General features: G+C 43.4%; 1 protein-coding gene across 6 annotated transcripts in view; it reads left to right on the top strand.

Moving 5' to 3' along the window:
* The window catches only part of GRIA3 (glutamate ionotropic receptor AMPA type subunit 3), a 604,867-nt gene that overhangs the window by 5,400 nt on the left and 576,878 nt on the right, over nucleotides 1–22,589 (top strand). For 3 of the 6 annotated variants that reach the window (XM_068251186.1, XM_068251189.1, XM_068251188.1), the window contains exons 1-2: nucleotides 13,520–14,220; nucleotides 15,215–15,373. In XM_068251186.1, coding sequence (XP_068107287.1) covers nucleotides 14,130–14,220; nucleotides 15,215–15,373 — 250 coding nt within the window. In that variant the 5' untranslated portion in view covers nucleotides 13,520–14,129. Of the gene's footprint in view, nucleotides 1–13,519; nucleotides 14,221–15,214; nucleotides 15,374–22,589 lie in introns of those variants that run through there. The other 3 variants (XM_068251183.1, XM_068251184.1, XM_068251187.1) reach the window with 2 other exon arrangements.

The following is a 22,589-nucleotide window of genomic DNA, read 5'->3' as shown; positions in this document are numbered from 1 at the left end:
GTCAGCAGGCATGACAAACAGACCTACAACATGCTGGATGCTACAATGGGCTCTATTCATAAAACATTTGCGGTAAAAAAAATCTTGGAGGGAAAACACTGTATCGGTATTTTAGACTTTTGTGTGCTAATTCATAAAAAAGTTTAAACTTGCGATAATAGGTCTTAGAAGAACCTCGAGAAATGTTACGTATGCAGGCTTTCTGATGTGACATATATCTGAAAACAGGTACCCAAGGGGTTAAAAAAACACAGCCTTGGTATTCCGAATGCCTTGTCTGCTCTGTTCTCACTGCAGCTGCCTGGGAGGTCTTTCTCATTCACTTAGCTGTTATCTTGGCTGTTACCGCTGGCTTATTGCGTTATCTAAACAGCCGGTGTTCTCCGACAGAATTCCGCCTGCTCTAATCTCTATGAATTAACCTTCAGTGACATATGTTGTGATAATCTCCGCATAAGGCGGTAATTTCCCGCACTGCTCAGGAATTGTATCTTTTCATGCGGAAACAGCTTTTATGAATGAACACTTTGCTAAATGGTCGGGAAAGTCAGCTGTTTTGAGCATTACCACATGCTGGAATGCTTTATGAATAGAGGCCAATGTGACTGCTGTGTAGGATGTCAAGAGCTCCTGTATTAGACCTGCAAACAAAGTTCTGTGCCAAGAACAACTTATATACATATCCACTTCGCATTCCTGGGTTTTTACCCCCTTCATATTCCTGACAATTTTGATACTCAGCTGTGTTGCTTTTAATACAGTGATAACTTTTTAATTACTTATGCTATCTAATTGAAACATGTGTTGTTTTTTTCAGGACAATCTAGGCTATCTCTCAGTAATATTGTTTCCAAGCAATTATTTTATTTCATATGCATATGACAAGGAAAAACAGATGTAAAAGCAGAAAATATACATTTTTGTCACTTTTCACCCTGCCTAATTTTCACATGACAAGTGATTTTGATATAAAACACTTCAAAAAATGTTCTTTGGCCCTTCCTGGTTAAAATGATGTGCCATAGGCCTTATTTTGTTACTAGCTGACCACGTAGTGGGCCTTTATAAGAGACCTGCGTACTTGGATTTTTGAAGGGCATTTTTTCCGCTTTCCTTTTTATAGCGTCACACTTCCTTCACAGAGTCCTATGTGTGTCAGAACAGAAAATAAGTACTACAAGTGCCACCATTTTGAAAAGTAGAGATCCAGGGCTATACAAAGATGGGTATATTGTGTCCGTTACATTTTTGTGGTTTTGCTGAAAATTGCACAAGTGTGACCACTTGTTTGAAAATAAATATTTTTTTGACTGTTGGTGACAGTTTGTCGCTAAGCATTTTGAAAGTGACAGGTGCCACTGAAATAATACACTGGAAAATGTATTCTTCAGCTTCTCACGATGAAAATGATGTGCTATAGGCCTTATTTTGTTACTAGCTGACCACGTAGTGGGCCTTTATAAGAGACCTGCGTACTTGGATTTTTGAAGGGCATTTTTTCCGCTTTCCTTTTTATAGCGTCACACTTCCTTCACAGAGTCCTATGTGTGTCAGAACAGAAAATAAGTACTACAAGTGCCACCATTTTGAAAAGTAGAGATCCAGGGCTATACAAAGATGGGTATATTGTGTCCGTTACATTTTTGTGGTTTTGCTGAAAATTGCACAAGTGTGACCACTTGTTTGAAAATAAATATTTTTTTGACTGTTGGTGACAGTTTGTCGCTAAGCATTTTGAAAGTGACAGGTGCCACTGAAATAAAACACTGGAAAATGTATTCTTCAGCTTCTCACGATGAAAATGATGTGCCATAGGCCTTATTTTGTTACTAGCTGACCACGTAGTGGGCCTTTATAAGAGACCTGCGTACTTGGATTTTTGAAGGGCATTTTTTCCGCTTTCCTTTTTATAGCGTCACGCTTCCTTCACAGAGTCCTATGTGTGTCAGAACAGAAAATAAGTACTACAAGTGCCACCATTTTGAAAAGTAGAGATCCAGGGCTATACAAAGATGGGTATATTGTGTCCGTTACATTTTTGTGGTTTTGCTGAAAATTGCACAAGTGTGACCACTTGTTTGAAAATAAATATTTTTTTGACTGTTGGTGACAGTTTGTCGCTAAGCATTTTGAAAGTGACAGGTGCCACTGAAATAAAACACTGGAAAATGTATTCTTCAGCTTCTCACGATGAAAATGATGTGCCATAGGCCTTATTTTGTTACTAGCTGACCACGTAGTGGGCCTTTATAAGAGACCTGCGTACTTGGATTTTTGAAGGGCATTTTTTCCGCTTTCCTTTTTATAGCGTCACGCTTCCTTCACAGAGTCCTATGTGTGTCAGAACAGAAAATAAGTACTACAAATGCCACCATTTTGAAAAGTAGAGATCCAGGGCTATACAAAGATGGGTATATTGTGTCCGTTACATTTTTGTGGTTTTGCTGAAAATTGCACAAGTGTGACCACTTGTTTGAAAATAAATATTTTTTTGACTGTTGGTGACAGTTTGTCGCTAAGCATTTTTAAAGTGACAGGTGCCTCTGAAATAAAACACTGGAAAATGTATTCTTCAGCTTCTCAAGATGAAAATGATGTGCCATAAGCCTTATTTTGTTACTAGATGATCATGTAGTTGACCATTATATTCAGCCTGTGCAGGAGCAGCAGAAAGAATTTGTGGCCCCTTCATCCGCCATTGTCAATATAGTATCCTATGCAGGGCAAATGGCAACATCCACCGTAGAGACTGCATAGCCACTATGTGCTGATAAATCAAATATAAAATGAAATGAAATATCCACTGCATTTTGCCAGCTTTCGCTGTTTCCACCAGGCACCACGTGGAGGTAGCAGCAATGCCTAGCTCTTTTTTTTTTTTTTTTTTTTTTTTACTTTTTTTGTCTTTTTACTTTTCTTTTTACACTTTTTTTTATTGTTTGATATTCATTTATGTGTATAACTGCAACATAAAAAAAACATGAACAAAATACAGTCATAAACAATGACCAACTGTAACAATAAGAATATAATGTGGTGGCCCGCTGGGAATGGTGGCCCTTAATTAATGGCACATGCCTTAGGCTGCCCCTGGTCTATTTTCTTTATTTTTGGAAAAGTTTTTTTTTTTTTTTTTTTTTTCAAATAGGGCTGGTGGCTACAGAATTTTTTGGGGGAGATAGGCATGGTTCTAATAATTGGTGACCGTATGGTATATTTTATAACACGGAGTAAAGCAGAGGCCTGGGTGGGAGGGACAATCTGGACAGTAATATCTTGTGTCCCTTCTTATTTGATGTTTGGCACACACTTTGCACCTCTTCTGAGGATATTTTTTCAGGGGATTAGGAGGGAGTGATTCCATAAAGTGCCTGTCGCAGAGTCTGATGATGTCTTCGCACTGGGATTGGTCACTGCGTACTGGTGTTGTGCCAGATCCAAAAAGGAAAGATGCAATGATCTGTTCCTGGAACTGCAGGTATGACCCGGTATTGCCTGCTTTTCTGTATGCCACATGGGCATTGAACATTGCCATTTGTAGCAAATAAATCCCTACCTTCTTGTACCAGGATTTAGTTTTTCTAGCTACCAAATATGGGGCCAACATCTGGTCGGACAGATCCACTGCTCCCATATGCTTGTTGTAGTCATCTATCACAATAGGCTTGACAGTCTCTGATCGGCGAGACGTCACTAGCACTGTGCCCTCTGTGTGCATGGTGGACAGCATAAACACATCTTTTTTGTCCTTGTATTTTAGTGCCAGGACTTCATTGCTGCGCAGACTACAAGTCTCCCCCTTTTTCAATTTTTTTTTCAGGACTTCTTGCGGAAAGCCTTTTCGGTTTGCCCTGATGGTACCACAGGCAACGGTGTCAGCCGAAAAAAGAAATTTAAAAAGTGGCAAGCTGGTGTAGAAATTGTCTACAAATAGATGATACCCCTTATTTAGTAAGGGGGTCATGAGGTCCACCACAATTTTCCCATTGGCTCCCATATCTGCTGGGCACCCCTCTGGCTGTAGCATGCTATCTCGCCCCTCATAGATGCGAAATGCAAAGGTGTACCCTGATCCGCTTTCGCAAAGCTTATAGAGCTTTACCCCATACCTGGCTCGTTTACTGGGGATGAACTGTTTGAATCCAAGCCGGCCATGAAATGGCATTAGAGATTCGTCTATTGCGATTTCTCTTCCAGGCACACAAATTTCACTGAATTTTAAATTAAGGTGATTTATAAGTGGCCTTAATTTAAAAAGCCGGTCTCTGCCTGCATTGTCTGGACTCTTGTTTTGACTATTGTCATTGAAATGCAGAAATCTCATGATCATCTGATAACGCAGCTTTGGCATAGTTGATGAGTACAGAGGGGTGTGGTGTATGGGATTTGTACTCCAGTACATTGCGAGCTGCGATTTTTTTGTTAGCCCCATGTTGAAAGTTAGGCCTAGAAACACTTTCAACTCCGACAAGTTTGTTGGTGTCCATTTCCGGGTATAAGTGGACCTGGGGTGGGACTCAATGAATTGAGAGGCATACAAATTTGTCTGCTCGACAATAAATTGCAAAAAATCGTCATTGACGAATTGCTGGAAAACATCGACTGGTGACATATTCCCTGTCATGTCAACCATTAAGCCACTGTTTGCAATGAAAGCAGGGATTTGGGGTGCTTGCATGTTTGGCGGTACCCACAGTAGGTGTGACATGTCCAGTGGTACTTGCTGACTTTGCTGCTGGCTGCTAGCCCCTGGAGCACTAGTGCCATCTAAAATGTCCATTGGTTCCTGAGGACTTTGCTGCTGGCTGCCTGCCCCTGGAGCACTAGTGCCTGCTGTGCTCCCTCCTCTGCGATCTGATGACGCCTGTGTCTCAGAGTCGCTGCCACTGGGAACTGATGCAGTGACAACAGGATGCACAGTAGCAACTCTTGCCTGCTCTGATGGCCCTTCACCTTCATCAGAGCTGGAGTCGCCGTCTGACAGCGGGTCAGAATGTTCAACCGGCAGCCATTCTTCGCCGTCAGATTCGCAGTCAGATTCTTCGTCGCTGCCGCTGATTTCCATCAAGGCAACGATCTCCTGTTCTGTGTATCGCCTCTTTGCCATTTTTTATAAATAGGGTACAGAACAAGATAAAGAGATAATAGATAGAAAGATTTTTTTTTTTTTTTTTTTTTTTTTTATATGAATGAGGATGAGGAAAAGAAGTGCTGGGAATGGAAGTAGAAGAGAGCACGGTGATGTGAGTGGGAGAGAGATGAGATCAGAAGATCAGATGATCAGATGACGATCAACTGATCAATAAGGGGTCAGCAAACTAAAACAGTAATAGGGGGGGAGGAGGGCAGTATAAAAAGGGCCTAGGACAGCTAGATCAGCTAGATTAGTACAGTGTGATCAGTACAGTGTACTGAACACACAAGGGATAGTTAGGCTGGGAAAGGGTTAGAAAACAGCAATAAAATACAATTTATTTCCACAGTAGATCACACAGCTCACACAGCTCTGCACACAAGCTGCTCCACCTCAGATCTCACACTGACGAGAGATCTGAGGCTTCAGCAGCTTTAGGTGGCAACAATGTAATGTTTACATTGTCACAGTGTGAATGAGAGCTGCCATTGGCTATGGCAGCTGTCATTCACAGTAAAAACGATCTCATTGGTTCTGTGAACTTCTGTTCACATGCACCAATGAGGGGATCGCGCGGACTCGCGTGCGCGCGCACGCACGCACGCGCGTGCGCGCGTGCGCGCGCACAGCGCTGTTTACACTGCAGGACGTGAGTTTCACGTGAGTGAATGCAGGCAGGGACAGAGCATGACGTGAAACTCACGTCCAGGAATGCTAATTGGATATACAACTGGTGAGTCTTAGAATCTAGCACTCATACCACATCCCACTCCAACATTGAGGCAAGTACAGTGCTGGGCAATTACACTCACCTAAAGGATTATTAGGAACACGTGTTCAATTTCTCATTAATGTAATTATCTAATTAACCAATCACATGGAAGTTGCTTCAATGCATTTAGGGGTGTGGTCCTGGTCAAGACAATCTCCTGAACACCAAACTGAATGTCAGAATGGGAAAGAAAGGAGATTTAAGTAATTTTGAGCATGCCATGGTTGTTGGTGCTAGAGGGGCTGGTCTGAGTATTTCACAATCTGCTCAGTTACTGCGATTTTCACGCACAACCATGTCTAGGGTTTACAAAGAATGTTGTGAAAAGGGAAAAACATCCAGTATGCGGCAGTCCTGAGGGCGAAAATGCCTTGTTGATGCTAGAGGTCAGAGGAGAATTGGCCAACTGATTAAAGCTGATAGAAGAGCAACGTTGACTGAAATAACCACTCGTTACAATCGAGATATGCAGCAAAGCATTTTTGAAACCACAACACGCACAACCTTGAGGCAGATGGGCTACAACAGCAGAAGACCCCACTGGGCACCACTCATCTCCACTACAAATAGGAAAAAGAGGCTACAATTTGCACAAGCTCACCAAAATTGGACAGTTGAAGACTGGAAAAATGTTGCCTGGTGTGATGAGTCTCAATAGAGTCAGAATTTGCCGTAAACAGAACGAGAACTTGCATCCATCATGCCTTGTTACCACTGTGCAGGCTGGTGGTGGTGGTGTAATGGTGTGGGGGATGTTTTCTTGGCACACTTTAGGCCCCTTAGTGCCAATTTGGAATCATTTAAATGCCACGGCTACTGAGCATTGTTTCTGACCATGTCCATCCCTTCATGACCACCATGTACTCATCCTCTGATGGTTACTTCCAGCAGGATAATGCACCATGTCACAAAGCTTGAATCATTTCATATTGATTTCTTGAACATGACAATGAGTTTATTGTACTAAAATGGCCCCCACAGTCACCAGATCTCAACCCAATAGAGCATCTTTGGGATGTGATGGAACGGGAGCTTCGTGCCCTGGATGTGCATCCCACAAATCTCCATCAAATGCAAGATGTTATATGGGCCAACATTTCTAAAGAATGCTTTCAGCACCTTGTTGGATCAATGCCATGTAGAATTAACACAGTTCTGAAGGCAAAAGGGGGTCAAACACCGTATTACTATGGTGTTCCTAATAATCCTTTAGGTGAGTGTATAATGTCATGAGACTATAGCACCTGAACTGCATCCCACTGGTTGCAAGGTATGCATAATGCCAAACAAATTTACCATCCTTGTAGCGTGATTGTAGACCATCCTTGTGACATGATTGTGGCTGTGACGTTATTAGTTACGTGTGGCTTATCCTGCTGTGATGTCTGTGATAGAGTGTGGTATGAAAGCGAAGACCATGATAGAGAAATCCCTACATGTTTCATAATGGTCTTCAGCTTCAACAGGGGCCATGGCTGATGATTGACTCATGAGCCACCACTCATAAATTCCATCCACATTGGTGAAAGCCAGATAGGATTATCCACCATTGGTTGATGTGCAGCCATGGACACTGCTCCCAAGGTGGAGCAGCTTACAGTGTAACAATAATAAATATTCATAAGGTGTATACATATTTTAGCCCAAAGTTATCTAATGATAGTTAAAGGAGCAAAATGTGTGCACTTATCCTGCACTTATCGTGCTAAAGATGAGGGGAGTGTTAACTGAGCTGTTAGTATCAGGACAGTCCACGAAGCAACAAGCATACACAGATTAGATGAATTAGATGAAAATTGGGAAAAAGATCAAAATCCTGGATATCATTATCAAGTGCTCTAAATCTGTATATACTGTATTAAATCCTCCTAATATAGGGTTTCCTAGTGTATGAATGGTCCAAATGGGAATTCCAATGAAAAGGCCAGTTCAAGGTAAACAACAGAGGCATCAGCAGACAGAAGAGAAAGGACATATCTGTGGTCCACCTCCTGCTGAATCATGGTCACCAGATCTCTGACTCTGACCCCACACATACATCGCCATAACTATTAGCAACCACTGATTGTTGCATGCACTATTCTGTAGCTCTTAGCCACAGTTCAGTTTCTTCAACAATAAAGAATTTGATGTACCCGGAAAGAACAGTTGGAATCATGTTAGTTGCATAGTTACAGCTGTAGCAAAAGCGCATGCACAGTTCAAGCAAGTATCAAGTCGGACACATCAAGCAACTGACATTATGTTAATTACATAGTTGTGGCTAGAGATGGCCCGAACCTCCAATTTTCGGTTTAAACAGGTTCGCGAACCTCCCGTGAAAGTTCAGTTTGCGCGAACTTACGTGAACCGCAATAGACTTTAATGGGGAGGCGGACTTTGAAAACTAGAAAATTTATGCTGGCCACAAAAGTGATGGAAAAGATGTTTCATGGGGTCTAACACCTGGAGGGGGGCATGGCGAAGTGGGATACACGCCAAAAGTCCCCAGGAAAAATCTGGATTGGACGCAAAGCAGCGTTTTAAGAGCAGAAATCACATTGAATGCTAAATTGCAGGCCTAAAGTGCTTTAAAACATCTTGCACGTGTATACATCAATTAGGGAGTGTAATTAGAATACCGCTTCACACTGACACACCAAACTCACTGTGTAACGCACTGCAAACAGCTGTTTGAGTAGTGACGGCCATGCTGGACTGGTGCGCACCATGAGTGCAGGCCGTGGCGGTTTTCAAACCCATATGGTCACCGGGCTGTGGTAGCTCCATGATAGAACAACAGTGACTGTCCAGCTGATCAAATTTGGTCTGTCCACAATGAAGCAACGACCTTATTATCTTTGGTGTGCCACCCCCCGAGACATTCATATAGTCATATAGCCGGCGGTCATTACTTCACTGTGATACGCAAGCCCCTTCACCGCGGCAAGGTAATGATCACGAAGGGGAATGGGCACATGTACATGCCTTTTGTTTTGTTGTTGCAGCTGCACTGCAGCCAGAAAAATTAGACAGGCATGTACATGCACCAGAAAAATTATTATAGCGGCCACTGCTAGCAGCTGCCTTAAAAATTCAGGAATCCGCCTGGAGTCCTGGACCCTGTTGGTGTTGGCGGAGAAGGCAATCAAGCGGTCTGCGGGCAGATATGCTGTATGAGGAGCGACTTAGTCTTGGGGAAGCCAGTCACATGGCGTGCAGGCAGAGATGCTGTGTGTGGGGACTGAGCGTGCTTTGCAGACCAGGCATCCATGGTCAGATGGACCCTTGACCCAACGCTGTGTGCCAGAAATGTCACCACTTACCTTTCAACATCACGGTACAGTTTAGGTATTGCCTTTTTTGAGAAAAAATTGCGGCCTGGTATCTTCCTCTGCGGTGTGTGGCTTTGCTTTTGTGTGCTGCTTTTCCTCAGGTGGTCATCCCATTGCAGTTTGTGCTTTGTAATCATGTGCCTTCATAAGGAAGTTGTCCCTACGCGGGTCTTGGTCTTTCCACGGCTCAATTTTCGGTGGCAGAGAGTACAGATGGGATTGCTCTCATCTGAGGCAGACACAAGCAAATATTTCCACACCGCCGACACTAAGCCCTAGGGTGATGGCACTTTGGTGGTGGCGGCCAACTGAGTATTAAGTGGAGTGCCAGAATCAGAGCAGGAGGAGGAAAATATATGCTGAGAAAGATGAGGTGTTCTGTGTTAAATATTCAACTAAGTCCTGACAATATTGGTCGTTGATGGCACGTGCCTTCTTCTGAACACTGTACTTTGGTCGAGGGCCGCACGACACCATGACAGCGCGACCTCGAACAGACCTGCCAGGTGGCCTGCCTCTGCCTTTTGTTTTGTCCATATTGGGGGGATGAAGTGAAAGGTATGCACTGACTTGACTAGTACAATGTGCAAAGAAATTAAAATACAAAAGTACATAAGCGCTTTACAGACCAAAATAAACAATATCAGGACTTCCAGACAGTACACCAACATATATAGTGGAGCGCTATCAGTAATATTAAAAGTACAATTAAAAAGCAGATAAGCGCTCAAAAGTCCAGTCCTGCAATTATAAGGAGTTCAAACACTTCCTGTCGTCTCAGTTGATCTCACAGAGATAAAGCATATAATTCATCCGGGGATAGTTGACACATCAGTATCTTCCCCCCCAATATGTAACAACTCACCAGATGGTGCGGCCTATCAGGGCTCGTCTGCGCATCAGGGGTATCGGCCACCCCTCAGCCTCTCCGGCAAATCACCACAGATGGACTCCTCAGGAAATGGATGAACAGTAGGTAGTAGAAGTCCAACAGAACCAACAGGTTTTGGACTAGGCCATCTCCTCATGGGGGATTCCTTTATTTTCAAAACCACTCTGTGAATGGCAGTTGCTCCGTCCAACCAGGAATACAAATAGGGATCAGGTTATAATTGTGAATCTATCCATCAGCTCTGCAAGCTGATATGCTGAAGTGAAATCACTTCTGCATATAGAGTGGGTGTGTCCGGCGCCCGCTCGTATTGGTCAGGTCACCGCAGATCCTGAGGTCTGCTGGCTGCGATGTGAGTGGGGAGCGGCGGCGGCTCCCTGTCGCTCACTCACTACCGCTGATCCTGAGGTCTGCTGGCTGCGAAGTAGGGGGGAACGGCGGCGGCGGGGGCTCCCTGGCACTCACTCACTACCTAAAGGGGCTCTCTGGCACTCACTCACTACCTAAAGGGGCTCCCTGGCACTCACTCACTACCTAAAGGGGCTCCCTGGCACTCACTCACTACCTAAAGGGGCTCCCTGGCACTCACTCACTAACTAAAGGGGCTCCCTGGCACTCACTCACTACCTAAAGGGGCTCCCTGGCACTCACTCACTGCCTAAGGGGCTCCCTGGCACTCACTCACTACCTAAAGGGGCTCTCTGGCACTCACTCACTACCTAAAGGGGCTCCCTGGCACTCACTCACTACCTAAAGGGGCTCCCTGGCACTCACTCACTACCTACAGGGGCTCCCTGGCACTCACTCACTACCTAAAGGGGCTCCCTGGCACTCGCTCACTACCTAAAGGGGCTCCCTGTCACTCACTCACTGCCTAAGGGGCTCCCTGTCACTCACTCACTGCCTAAAGGGGCTCCATGTCACTCACTCACTGCATAAAGGGCTCCCTGTCACTCACTGTCTAAAGGGCTCCCTGTCACTCACTGCCTAAAGGGCTCCCTGTCACTCACTGCCTAAAGGGGGTCCAGGCGGGCTACATATACTGGGGACACTGGCTGTTTGTCATTATGTGCATTTACTGGTGAAAAGCGGTCTCTTATTATGCGCATTTGCTGGTGAAAAGCTGTCTCTTATTATGTGCATTTACTGGTGAAAAGCGGTTTCTTATGTGCATTTACTGGTGAAAAGCGGTCTCTTATTATGTGCATTTACTGGTGAAAAGCGGTTTCTTATGTGCATTTACTGGTGAAAAGTGGTCTCTTATTATGTGCATCTACTGGTGAAAAGCCGTCTCTTATGTGCATTTACTGGTGAAAAGCTGTCTCTTATTATGTGCATTTACTGGTGAAAAGCTGTCTCTTATTATGTGCATTTACTGGGGAAAAGCTGTCTCTCATTATGTGCATTTACTGAGGAAAGGCTGTCTGTCATTTACGTGCATTTACTGGTGAAACACTGTCTCTTATGTGCATTTAGTGGGGAAATTTTGTCAGTAAAAATAATCTTTTGTCAGTAAATTTTTAGGTATTTGTCAGTAAAAAAAATAACGTGAAAGGTTGGCAACACTGGCAGGCTGCGCGGTGCAACAGGAAAGATACAGGTAGCCCACCTCATGATTGAGCTTGGCCGACGACAGCGAGCGAGAGTAGGGTGGCCGCAGGCAGCCATAAATACGCAGTGTGTGACTGCATCGCACTCGCAGAGCCTCTCAACCTGAGTCAGGCCAGAGACTAGCAGACTCGCAGGCAGCCAAAGCCAGCCAGGAGCAAGCCCATGGAAGAGGGGTAGGAATGGGGTATCACATGCATGTGTAAAGAGGTGGAAGGTGTGGGTGTGATTAGGCAGGACATGGGTGTGGTTATGTGGTTGGGCGCGGTTAATTTAACCACTCCCATAGGCACCAGAGAAAATCTTGCACCCAGGTGCCAGGCACCCCAGGCTCACCCCTGTTTGTATGGGATGGATCACACCATGTGCTTTTTTCCCAAAACCAAACATGGGTCCTGCAGCATTACAGCTGATTTCTGAGGCGATTCAGCCTCAATGTGAAGTATGGGAAAGTGGAAAATCAATCTGAAAAGCGCTAGATCAGAGCAATTTTCCAGCTCTACTGAAACAAAAAATAAAAAAACGCTACACCAAAATGCTCCAAAAATTGTTGGCATGCTTAGAAAATCGCTAGCCTCATGCCTAGAATGGCCTTAAAAATCACTTCAAAAAGTGCTGAGTGTTTGCATTTATGCTAGCGCTTTTTGGTGTGCACTGGCCCTAAATGAACATTCTGCAGAGATTACCTGACAGGACAAAACGTGTCACCACCAGTGATAGATGGTCGTAGTCAGCCAACTTTGCTACGCTGGAACTACGCTTAGTTTTACGCAATTACGCTTCGCTAAACTATGGCTTCGAAATCAAATATTCGCTTTGTATGCATTTCGTAGACTACGCGTTAAAATACGCAATTATGCATAGTGCGAAGCGTACTTCCTCTACAAATGCTTGTACTAGGAACTCTTCTATGCGTACATTCCCCTTTCCAATGCGTAATTTTATAAGCATACAATCGTACGCGGAAAAATAGACGTGAATAACGCATCCGTAGTTTACTTCGCAATACACATGTGAACTACGCGTAGGGTGTTAACTAAGCATAACGGTACTTTGATACGCGTGAAATCGTAACCGTAGTTTTGAAACTTTGCCTACAAACTACGATGCGTAGATGCGAACTACGATGCGTAAATTTGCACTGGCGTAGTTTCTGCTCCTTTTCAGAATGTAAATCAGAGAGAGGAGAGATTTAACAATGGGCAAACACTGACAAAATCATTTGTAAATAATATTGTAAAAAAATATTTTCAATTTTATTCATTAAGAGGTGTTGTTCTTAGGTAATATTTTTGTTAGCTAACCACAATAACAATGCATATATATGGATTATTTTCTGCAGGGCAAATGCAATTAAGTTCATCAAAAGCAGCAACAGCTGACTTCTCTGACCACAGTGGGCGTCTGAACTGAATCTGGATTCAATTTGTCCCACTATACCTGTAGTGAATTTATTTCCTTTTTATCATTGGCCAATTCTGACAACCAGGCAACTCAACTACAGATACATATTGGATTGTGCACACCAGACTACTGCAGCTAAGAATAGTTCCATTTTATTGAATCATATATGTAATGGTTCATTTGCACACACAGTCATTCCTGTACCACTGCTGAAAAAACGTTTCAGTATGAAGAAAAAAAAATCCCAAGAAGAAATAGGTAATTGAAGCTCCTAGCGTCTGTCTCAGTTACGCTCTGCGAATGCAGCTTATCCAGCACGCCTTCCAAACAGCAGCAGAACATTATTTAGCTTCCCTCTGTTATATTCCACTGCTGCACTAATACAGACAGGGCATCAGTCTGGTGCTTATAGGGCTGTGGCATAGTAGACAGAGCTCTGCAGAGGGATCCAAACACTTGCTTAGCCCATGTCTACCTCTGATGAGGTGGAGCTGCCAGCAGGTCCCTGGGACACCTAGAGTGGCTTTATTTTGGGGATGGAGAGGCAACAGAGGCTTTGCTTTTCTCAGTAATGAAGGGGTTAGCCTGTGATCCACGTGAGGCTGGTGTGCTTCTATTGATTGTATCTCCGCGTAGACAAATGCAGAGCTTGTGCTTTGCAGTCTTGTCGGGGCTGCAGTGAGGCTGAGCTGAACGATGCTGCTTTAACTCAACGTCAGATCAAGTTTGATCAATAGCCCCCCTGCTGGTCCAATTGGAAGAGCCTTATTCATCTGATCTTTTTTTTTTTTTTTTTCCTCACTCCCTTTCTCTCTCTTCAGCACCACCATCTTTGGGAAAAGTCCCCCGATTTTCTATAGTGAGAAAGGGGCTGATATTGCAGACTGCAGCCAATGGCACTGTCCAGGGTGCTGTAAGAATCAGGAACGAGGGGAAAGTGCTGGCTGATTCCAGCCTGGGCTGTGTCAGTTTCGTTTTAGAAATTGAATTTGCAAGGCTGTGAAAATGGGGCAAAACGAGATCCAGACTGTCTTCCTTCTGCTGGTGAGCCTGGCTGGAGAAAGCCTTGCGGGATTCCCTAATACCATCAATATAGGTAAGTCCCAGATCCTGCTAGAATTCTATAGAGCGAATGCTGATTCTGCAGAGCCATGCACAGCCTGTAGCCTATACTATAGCACAGCAGTCACTCTAGGCTACCTCTCCGTAGGTTTGCAGCCGGTTACACCGGTTCATTTACATTTAACGTGGCAAGGATTAAAGAATTGTCACTGCATTAGACTACAGCAAGTAAATGTCTCATTTAACTTTCTGCACGGCTGCAGTGTATAAATAAGACATACATTGAGTGGCCAGGAATGTGTCTTTCCAGCATTTTTTTGCCCGTTGGAAAATAATGCATGTACAATGCAGACAAAAAGAGCTTGATTGAGATATATTATGCCAGTGAAATGAGTAAGTCAATGGAGCTTTGTGCCAAAGTAGCAAAAGGTTTGCAGTGAACGCTGCTGCCCATGGGATAGATACAAGCTTCATTTTGATTCAGCACACTGCAGAAAAGTTACTAGACTTGTGTGAAGCAATGCTAGAGCAAATCATCCACACAGCCCTTTTCAGCCCCCTCTAGCAGAGGCACTGCAGGCTCTTTGTACTCTGGATGCGGGGATAAAGGGCACAATGTAAAGAAACAGCCTTCCATTCAGGCACATCTTGTATGTTGCCGGGTAGCTGTGCTAGTCTTGTTCTTGATGGAAGCTGTAGAAGAACTGGAGTCAGCATATTGTATTAAAAGAAAAGACAGAAACACTACGGCAGAATTAAGCACGGCTGTGGCTAGACCTGATTCACTCCTTAAAGGGCCAGCTCACGTGATACAACCAAAGGGCTAATTGCACCTAAAAGATGATTTTGCATAGCATAATCTAATAAAGACGCCCTATGGCGGTGTGGAAAGTATGTGTGCCCCTTTTACCTGATGCAATTGCATACCCAGTTTCATCATACAACATGTGTAGCTACTGTTAAGATATGATTAAGGTGTTGTGAATATTAGTCAGTGACATCTTGTTTTGTGCTTTTTGCTTTACTAGGTGGCCTTTTCATGAAAAATACCATTCAGGAACACAGTGCTTTCTTATTTGCTGTGCAGCTGCACAACACCAACCAAAATAACACAGAGAGGCCCTTCCAGCTGTTCCATCATGTAGACCACTTAGACTCCTCCAACAGTTTCTCAGTAACCAATGCATGTGAGTACCCTAACATCCATGGCATTCAGTCACTAAAACCACTGTCTGTGTTAGAACTTTTCTTCCGAAGGAACTCATGACCTGTGTGCTGATTCAGAGAGGAAAGTGTACTTCTGAATGACAATGATGTCACGTCTTCTTCACCCATTTTACAAAAATGGTTAAAAAAGATTTAATGTGATTACTAAAGCTAGGAATATATATTTTTTTCTTCTTCAGGTGATGCATGAAGTGTTATTTTACTGTATAATGAAAATATTAATTAGGGAATGCATTCGGGCTTTTATCACAGACTTGTTGAGGGTGAGGGAGCAACTCATTTTTTTCATGACATCTCCCAAGTTCTTCTGGTTTTATAAGTACCAGTCACACAGTATGTACAGCATGGCCAGAAGGAAGATAAATTCACCCTCTACCACTCTTCTACTCTTCCTATCTATGTGGACTGACTCCCCCTCTCTCATTTAACTCCCCCAACACATAAACACACACACACACACCATAAAGGTTGATTCCTTATCATCTTTCTCTCTCTCTCTTCTGTCTTACTTTCCATCTCTCTCTTTCTCCTTCTCTCTCTCTTGTTTTCTTTCTCCGTGTACTTCTTTCACTGCTGAGTACTTTCATCTCTGTCCCTTTCATAGTTATCTCTGTCTGCTACCTCCTTCTTTCTTTATTTTATCCCTCCCCTTCTCTGTATCTCTCTCTCTCTCTCTCTCTCTCTCTTTCTCTCTTCTCTCTCTCTCTCTCTCTCTCTCTCTCTCTCTTTCGCTTCCACCCACTCCTCTCTTTTTTATATCGCTGTTACACTTCATTACTTTCATATCTCTTCCTCTTCTCTCTCTCTTCTCTCTTCTCTCTCTCTCTCTCTCTCTCTCTCTCTCTCTCTCTCACACACACACACACACACAAACACACACACATACACACACACACACACACACTCTCTCTCTCTCTCTCTCTCTCTCTCTCTCTCTCTCTCTCTCTCTCTCACTCCCTCTTTCTCTCTCTCTCCCTCCCCCTCTCTCCCCTCTTTCTGTCTTATCACTGCTGTTCTCAATATATTATAGACAAAGCCTGTGATGTGAATGCATCAAACACAGCATTAGTGAGTTTGGCCCTGCAGTAGCATACGCTGGGGGACTGGGCATTCTGTCATGGCATGCAAATATTTCAGTGAATGAATGTTCCTATAGACCCTGCTGATAAATGATCTAAATGTAAAGCATTCCAGGACATCACGGTTTATTGCATAGCATTTAATGAGCTCTTCTTTGCAGTGCCTGATTTGCTTCTGTGAGCTACATAAAATAATAAGTATGCAGGGGAAAAGACGTGTGAAGTGTTGCTGAACACAATCCCGCAGGAGCCCATTTATATTAGGGCTATATTATTTAAGATATCGCTAAGTCTGAAGCCAAATGTTAACCAGCTGAGTGCTAAACCCACCAAATGTGGTCTCTGCCATGCTCAGCTATTTTCAGCCTGCATGTCTTTAGTAAACCATATGGATTGTTAGTGCTGTATGCTCTTTATTTTCATATCTTCTGGTATTATAAACCTGCAAATGGAAATCAGTGTTACAGAGTAAAGTGTGTTGGTAGCAGGCAGAGTAACTTCTCTTTGCAAGTGATGTAACCCATAAAAAGCCATACAGTTATCACTTTCCATGAGTTTAGAGCATTCTCTGTTGATTGGTTGCCATGAGTTGCTGCGCTATCCCATCATTTGATTAATCAAGACTTATTATCTTGTAAAACTCAAAGAAAAACATTTACCAATGGCTTTGCATTGCTCTTAACCTATTTCTCATGATGCGTCTTCTCTGTGTTATATAAATTACCTTAAAAGCCTTGTCAAAAAAACATTTGAGTGTGTTAGCTTTGAATGAACTTAGTAGCAGCTGTTTTCTTTTTTCTGTATCAGCTGATAGAACGCATAGCCTGAAGTGAAGAGCAGTGTAAAAAAAAAGTTATTTAAAAGTTCAACCATGTACAGAACGCCTACACAATTTCCAGTCTATTACCCTTTTTCTTCAATGAATGTCATTTCAATCAAACACTTAAGTTTCTTAATCCTTAATCAAAGTAATCCCTTCGAGAGGTTGGCTCTCCAACACCATTCCACAAATATCAATGAATGGATTAAACTTAAACGCACAAAGCCTTTACACTTAGTTGTCAGTAATTGATTTCCATCAACAATGTTCCTTTATGGAAAGGTAAGAAATTACATTAGGCAAACACTAGTTGTGAAAGATAGAACATGGAAGGTGATGGGACATCAGGGAATAAAAATTATCCTTCGCTTTCAATAAAGCAGTAAGCAGCATAACTACAGTGGTTACTTAGTTATACCTTGTACTATATTACCGATTCAGATACTGGAAATTTTGTAGTGTTTGTTTGGCCAACATTAGAAACTCTTTTTAGAAACTTTCGTGCATAATTGAAGCCCATTGGTTGTAGCAAAACCAGACATTTTGGGAGTCGTATTTGTTCTTTGATGTTTGGAAAGCATTAATTTTCATATGTCAGAAAGCTTTTACTATCTAAAAGCAGAAAATGAAAGGACGACCCTATGTGCCGCCTCCTAATATGGAAAGCAGTTCATACTTAGCAAATGTAGAGTCTCCAGCCATCACATTTAATTGCATGCTGTAAATTTCTTGCATTTAAAACCATTTGTCCTACTTGGCACTCTTTGGTAAAAAGAAGGAGTTATTTGCTTCTATTGTGGGGGTCATTAAAGCAAATGGAATTGATGAGGCTTCTGAAGTGATGTCATTTGCTCTTTTTGAGTAAAACATTATTCCCAAGACTGGAAGGGTTCCTGTTTCCAAAGTGACCTGATGGAACCACGAAAGTCATGAAGCAGTACCGCACCATGTAGCACCGGTGTAATTTAAGTTTCTTCAGTGATGAAGACATTCCTGGTCCTTGATAAATAACTCTCTTATTCCCCTATGTATTTAATGCACTTGCTGCAAAGCTGCGTCCTTGAATTCCGTTGTGGATTAGCCCAGTGGCAGCATATCCCAATGCATCGGAATGGGAATTAACATTATAAGCCTCAAAATTCTTAAGGTTATCTTCCAAAACCACATAGACTGAGAATTTTGTAGCAACAAAAAATGCAAAGATAATGATGCAGATGGGCAAAAAGTATGAAGTTCAACAGCCTATACGATATTAGGCTATATGAAGTTTGATTCCTTAACAAATGGAAAATCTGTAAATGAATGAGGGATTAAAGGGGCGCTACAGCGAACATTTTTTAAATATGTGCAAACATATACAGATAAGAAGTACATTTTTTCCAGAGTAAAATGAGCCATAAATTGCTTTTCTCCTATGTTGCTGTCACTTACAGTAGGTAGTAGAAATCTGACAGAAGTGACAGGTTTTGGAGTAGTCCATCTCTTTATAGGGGATTCTCAGGGATGTATTTATTTTCAAAAGCACTTAGTGAATGGCAGTTGCTCTGTCCAACTGTTAAAAAATTGTGTAGGAAGCAGGGAAGCTGGCCAGCATCATTGTTTAAATCCTTTTTAGGGAATATCTTTATAAAGTATAAAAGCCTTCCTGAGAATCCCCTATGAAGAGATGGACTAGTCCGAAACCTGTCACTTCTGTCAGATTTTTACTGCCTACTGTAAGTGACAGCAACATAGGGGAAAAGTAATTTATGGCTCATTTTACTCTGGATAAAAATGTACCTCTTATTTTTATATGTTTGCACATATTTTAACTACTTGCTGACTGCTCTACGCCAATTGGCGTGAGCAGTGCGGCAGCCCCAGGACCGATCCACGCTGATTGGCATTAACGGCCGTCCATAAGGCTAGCAGGAGATCGTGTGCATCTCCTGCTTGGGGGGCAGAGCTCCGCCCCGCCTTCAGTCTCCGGGCGGCGGTCGCTGTCTAATAGGGTAGTACAGCGCTGTGATCAGCAGCAGAGCTGTACTGGGGACAGCCCTGGGTGACACAAAAGTGATCGGCGGTGATAGGCTGAAGCCTATCACAGCCGATCGCAGTGATTGGCTGACTGTGGGACGGAGGGAGGGAGGGAAAACATTTAAATATTTTTTTTTGTTTAAAAAATAATAATAAAAATATTTACATAAAAAAAATAAACATAGAGGGAGCGATCAGACTCCACCAACAGAGAACTCTGTTGGTGGGGGGAAAAGGGGGGGGGATCACTTGTGTGCATTGTTGTGTGGCCCTGCAGCTTTGCCTTAAAGCTGCAGTGGCCCAATTGAGTAAAAATGGCCTGGTTTAACACTGCAGTCCTCAAGTGGTTAAATTTTACAGTTTTTCGCTGTAGTGTAGTGTATTTGTGCTTATTACAGAACATGATATTTGTCACATTCTGTAACAGTGTAAAGATTTTGATTGAAGTGTGGAGAGTGGGGACCTTTGCCAGCCAATCAGATTGCATACTTTAAGCCTAAATGTGAAAGGTGTTTCACTTGGTAACTTTGCATCTCATATTGCTTGTCATCTTTCTGTGAGCTCTCTGATGATCATTTTTATCTGAAAACACACACACAACTTCCATAACGCTGACAGCCTATTCTCATATCTTTGTGAACTGTTTGTTTATGAACACACATAGTTTTGCCAATACTGCACATTGATGTCATTTACTGACAATCAAGATGCAGTAAATGCATGAGGTAAATATAGACTGGCCTAAGTGAATAATTGCAGTGCGATAGATAAGGCGTTTCACTGCAGCTAACAGCTCGGTGACAGTGCCAGAATTAATGTGGATTATGTTGAGGTTGCTCAGATCAGATTTTATTGAAAGAGCCCGCCTGTGTTTTTATGCTGTGCTGTTGTAGTGCATTCCACTACATCTCCTCAGCCTCTGCAGTGTCAGCTCATTAGCACACAGATCTCATATCCCCTCTCTGCACTGTCATTGCAAAAATTGCTGTTGTACACCTTTACAGTCGGCTATGCTCTTGAATTATGCTCTGTTTGCAAGACACATTAAGGGGAAAGAGCAAAAGAAAAACAAATGTAACCTTAGGGTTATTTGCTGAGGAATATTGCTAAGAAAACCTCTTTGTCGTGGAAGGCTGGGAATGTGCACAGGGTAGCCGGTGGATTTGGAACTGTAGATTCCAACAGCTTCATTCATCCAAAAAGAGTTGTCAGGTGGGAGTTGTGGGAACAGCTTAGATAGTCTTGTTGTATGTATCTGGGACCTTACAGGGGATCTTTCATTGCATTTATTAAATAATGCATCCTCACTAATATCTGCATTGAGAAATGTAACTAAAGGAGCACAGGAGCTGCAGCTGTGTATGGCACAGTAGAAGCAGTCTGGAGATGGTATCATAGAATATAACTATCAATTGGACATGGACAGTAGAATGGACTTATTATAGTTGGTCATAACAGGCTGGCATCGCAAGGAATGCAAGTATGCAACACATCCTTTACATAGTGAAAATTATAACGAGGAATGATGAGCAAGCCTTAGCACTGCAAGGTGTTGCACATAAAAGTTGCCAGCGTGCTGTGATGGTGAAGTAATTTGGCTAAGCGCACATTGACATTAAAGGATACACGTGATGATGTGATACAGGGCCGCCATCAGAAATTTTGGGGCCCCTCACACATCATCAGGCCTGGGCCCCCCTTCCCGGGCCCACCCACTGGTTGCTGTGCTGCCCACTAGCCACCCCACCTTGTGTGCACAGTGTGATGCGGCAAAAAGTGGGCTTGAGTGACCATGGCATGTTGTGGGTGGAGCCAAATACTAGCAAAATACACGTAGTCCCCGGTTAACAAATGAGTTAGGGACTTGTAGGTCCGTTCTTATCCTTTATCCATTCTCTTTTGTCCCTCTCTTTTCTTCCTGTGCCTCTTTTGTACCTCTATGTCTCACCTCAGTTTGTGCCTCTTTTGTGTTCCTCTGTGTGACCTCATGTTCCTGTCTCATCTCTTTTCTCCCTGTGTCTATTTTATCCCCCTGTGTTACCTTTTGTCCCCCTTCTGTCTCAGCTCATCCCCCTGCCCTAGCCAGGTGTAGGTGCCCCCAGTATAGGTATCCAGGCATGGTGCCCCCAGTATAGGTAGCCAGGTATAGGTTCCCCCAGTATAAGTAGCCAGCTATAGGTGGTGCCCCAGCATAGGTAGCCTGGTGTAGATGCCCCCAGTCTAGGTAGCCTGGTATAGCTGGTGCCCCAGTATAGGCCAGCAAGATACAGGTGCCCCAGTATAGGTATTCAACTTTAGGTGGTGCCCCAGTATAGGTAGCCTGGTATGGGTGGAGCACCAGTATAGGTTAGCCAGGTACAGGTGTATCCAGTAAAGGTAGCAAGCTGTAGGTGCCCCAGTGTAAGTAGCCAAGTATAGGTAGTGCCCCAGTATAGGTAGCCAGGTACAGGTGGTTCTCTCAGTAAAGGTATCCAAGTATAGGTAGTGCCCCAGTATAGGTAGCCAGGTACAGGTGATGCCCTCAGTAAAGGTAGCCAAGTATAGGTGGTGCTCCAGTATAGGTAGCCAGGTATAGGTGGTGCCCCAGTATAGGTAGCTAGGTTTAGGTGGTTCCAGCCCCAGTATAGGTAGCCAGATACAGGTGGTGGCCCAGTATAGGTAGCCTGTAGCCAGATATAGGTGGTGCCCCAGTATAGAAAGTCTGCTGTAGCAGGCTCCCCCATCTGCTCCCCACGGTCAAGCGCTTATGTCACTCTTCTCTCGGTGCTGGAACGCGATGTGCTCGTTAGTGAGCCGCAGGCCCACAGCCAGCACATGCGGCCCTTCCAGCGCATTGGGGGGGGGGTCAGGGCCCCTAGAAGCCCTGGGCCCCTCACTGCAGTGTCAGTTGTTCCCCCCTGATGGCTGCCCTGATTGTGACATGATGAGATAGACATGTGTATGCACAGTGCCAAGCACACAAATAACTAGGTGTTCATATTGTTTTTTTCTCTGCCTGAAAATGTTAGACGTCAGGAATGCAACTGACAGTTCCTTTCCAGTCTATAGTAAACCTCACTGATAAGGAATTACTGCCATAAAACATTTTCCTGGAAGAAAATGGCTTTTGGGAGCAGGAAAAAAATAAAAGGAGTTAATAATTAATTGATTTTAGCTCTGGCATGCATCAATTAATGTGTCATTGAGCAGAGACAATGTAACAGTAAAAACTTAAAAAGTAAAAAAAAAACTGGAATATCTAAAAAAAAATAATTTTTAGGA

The sequence above is a fragment of the Hyperolius riggenbachi genome, chromosome 8 (assembly GCF_040937935.1).
Source record: "Hyperolius riggenbachi isolate aHypRig1 chromosome 8, aHypRig1.pri, whole genome shotgun sequence".
In the NCBI taxonomy this organism is placed as follows: Eukaryota; Metazoa; Chordata; class Amphibia; order Anura; family Hyperoliidae; genus Hyperolius; species Hyperolius riggenbachi.
The sequence above is the reverse complement of the archived record's forward strand: the minus strand, read 5'-3'. Positions and strand labels throughout refer to the sequence as shown.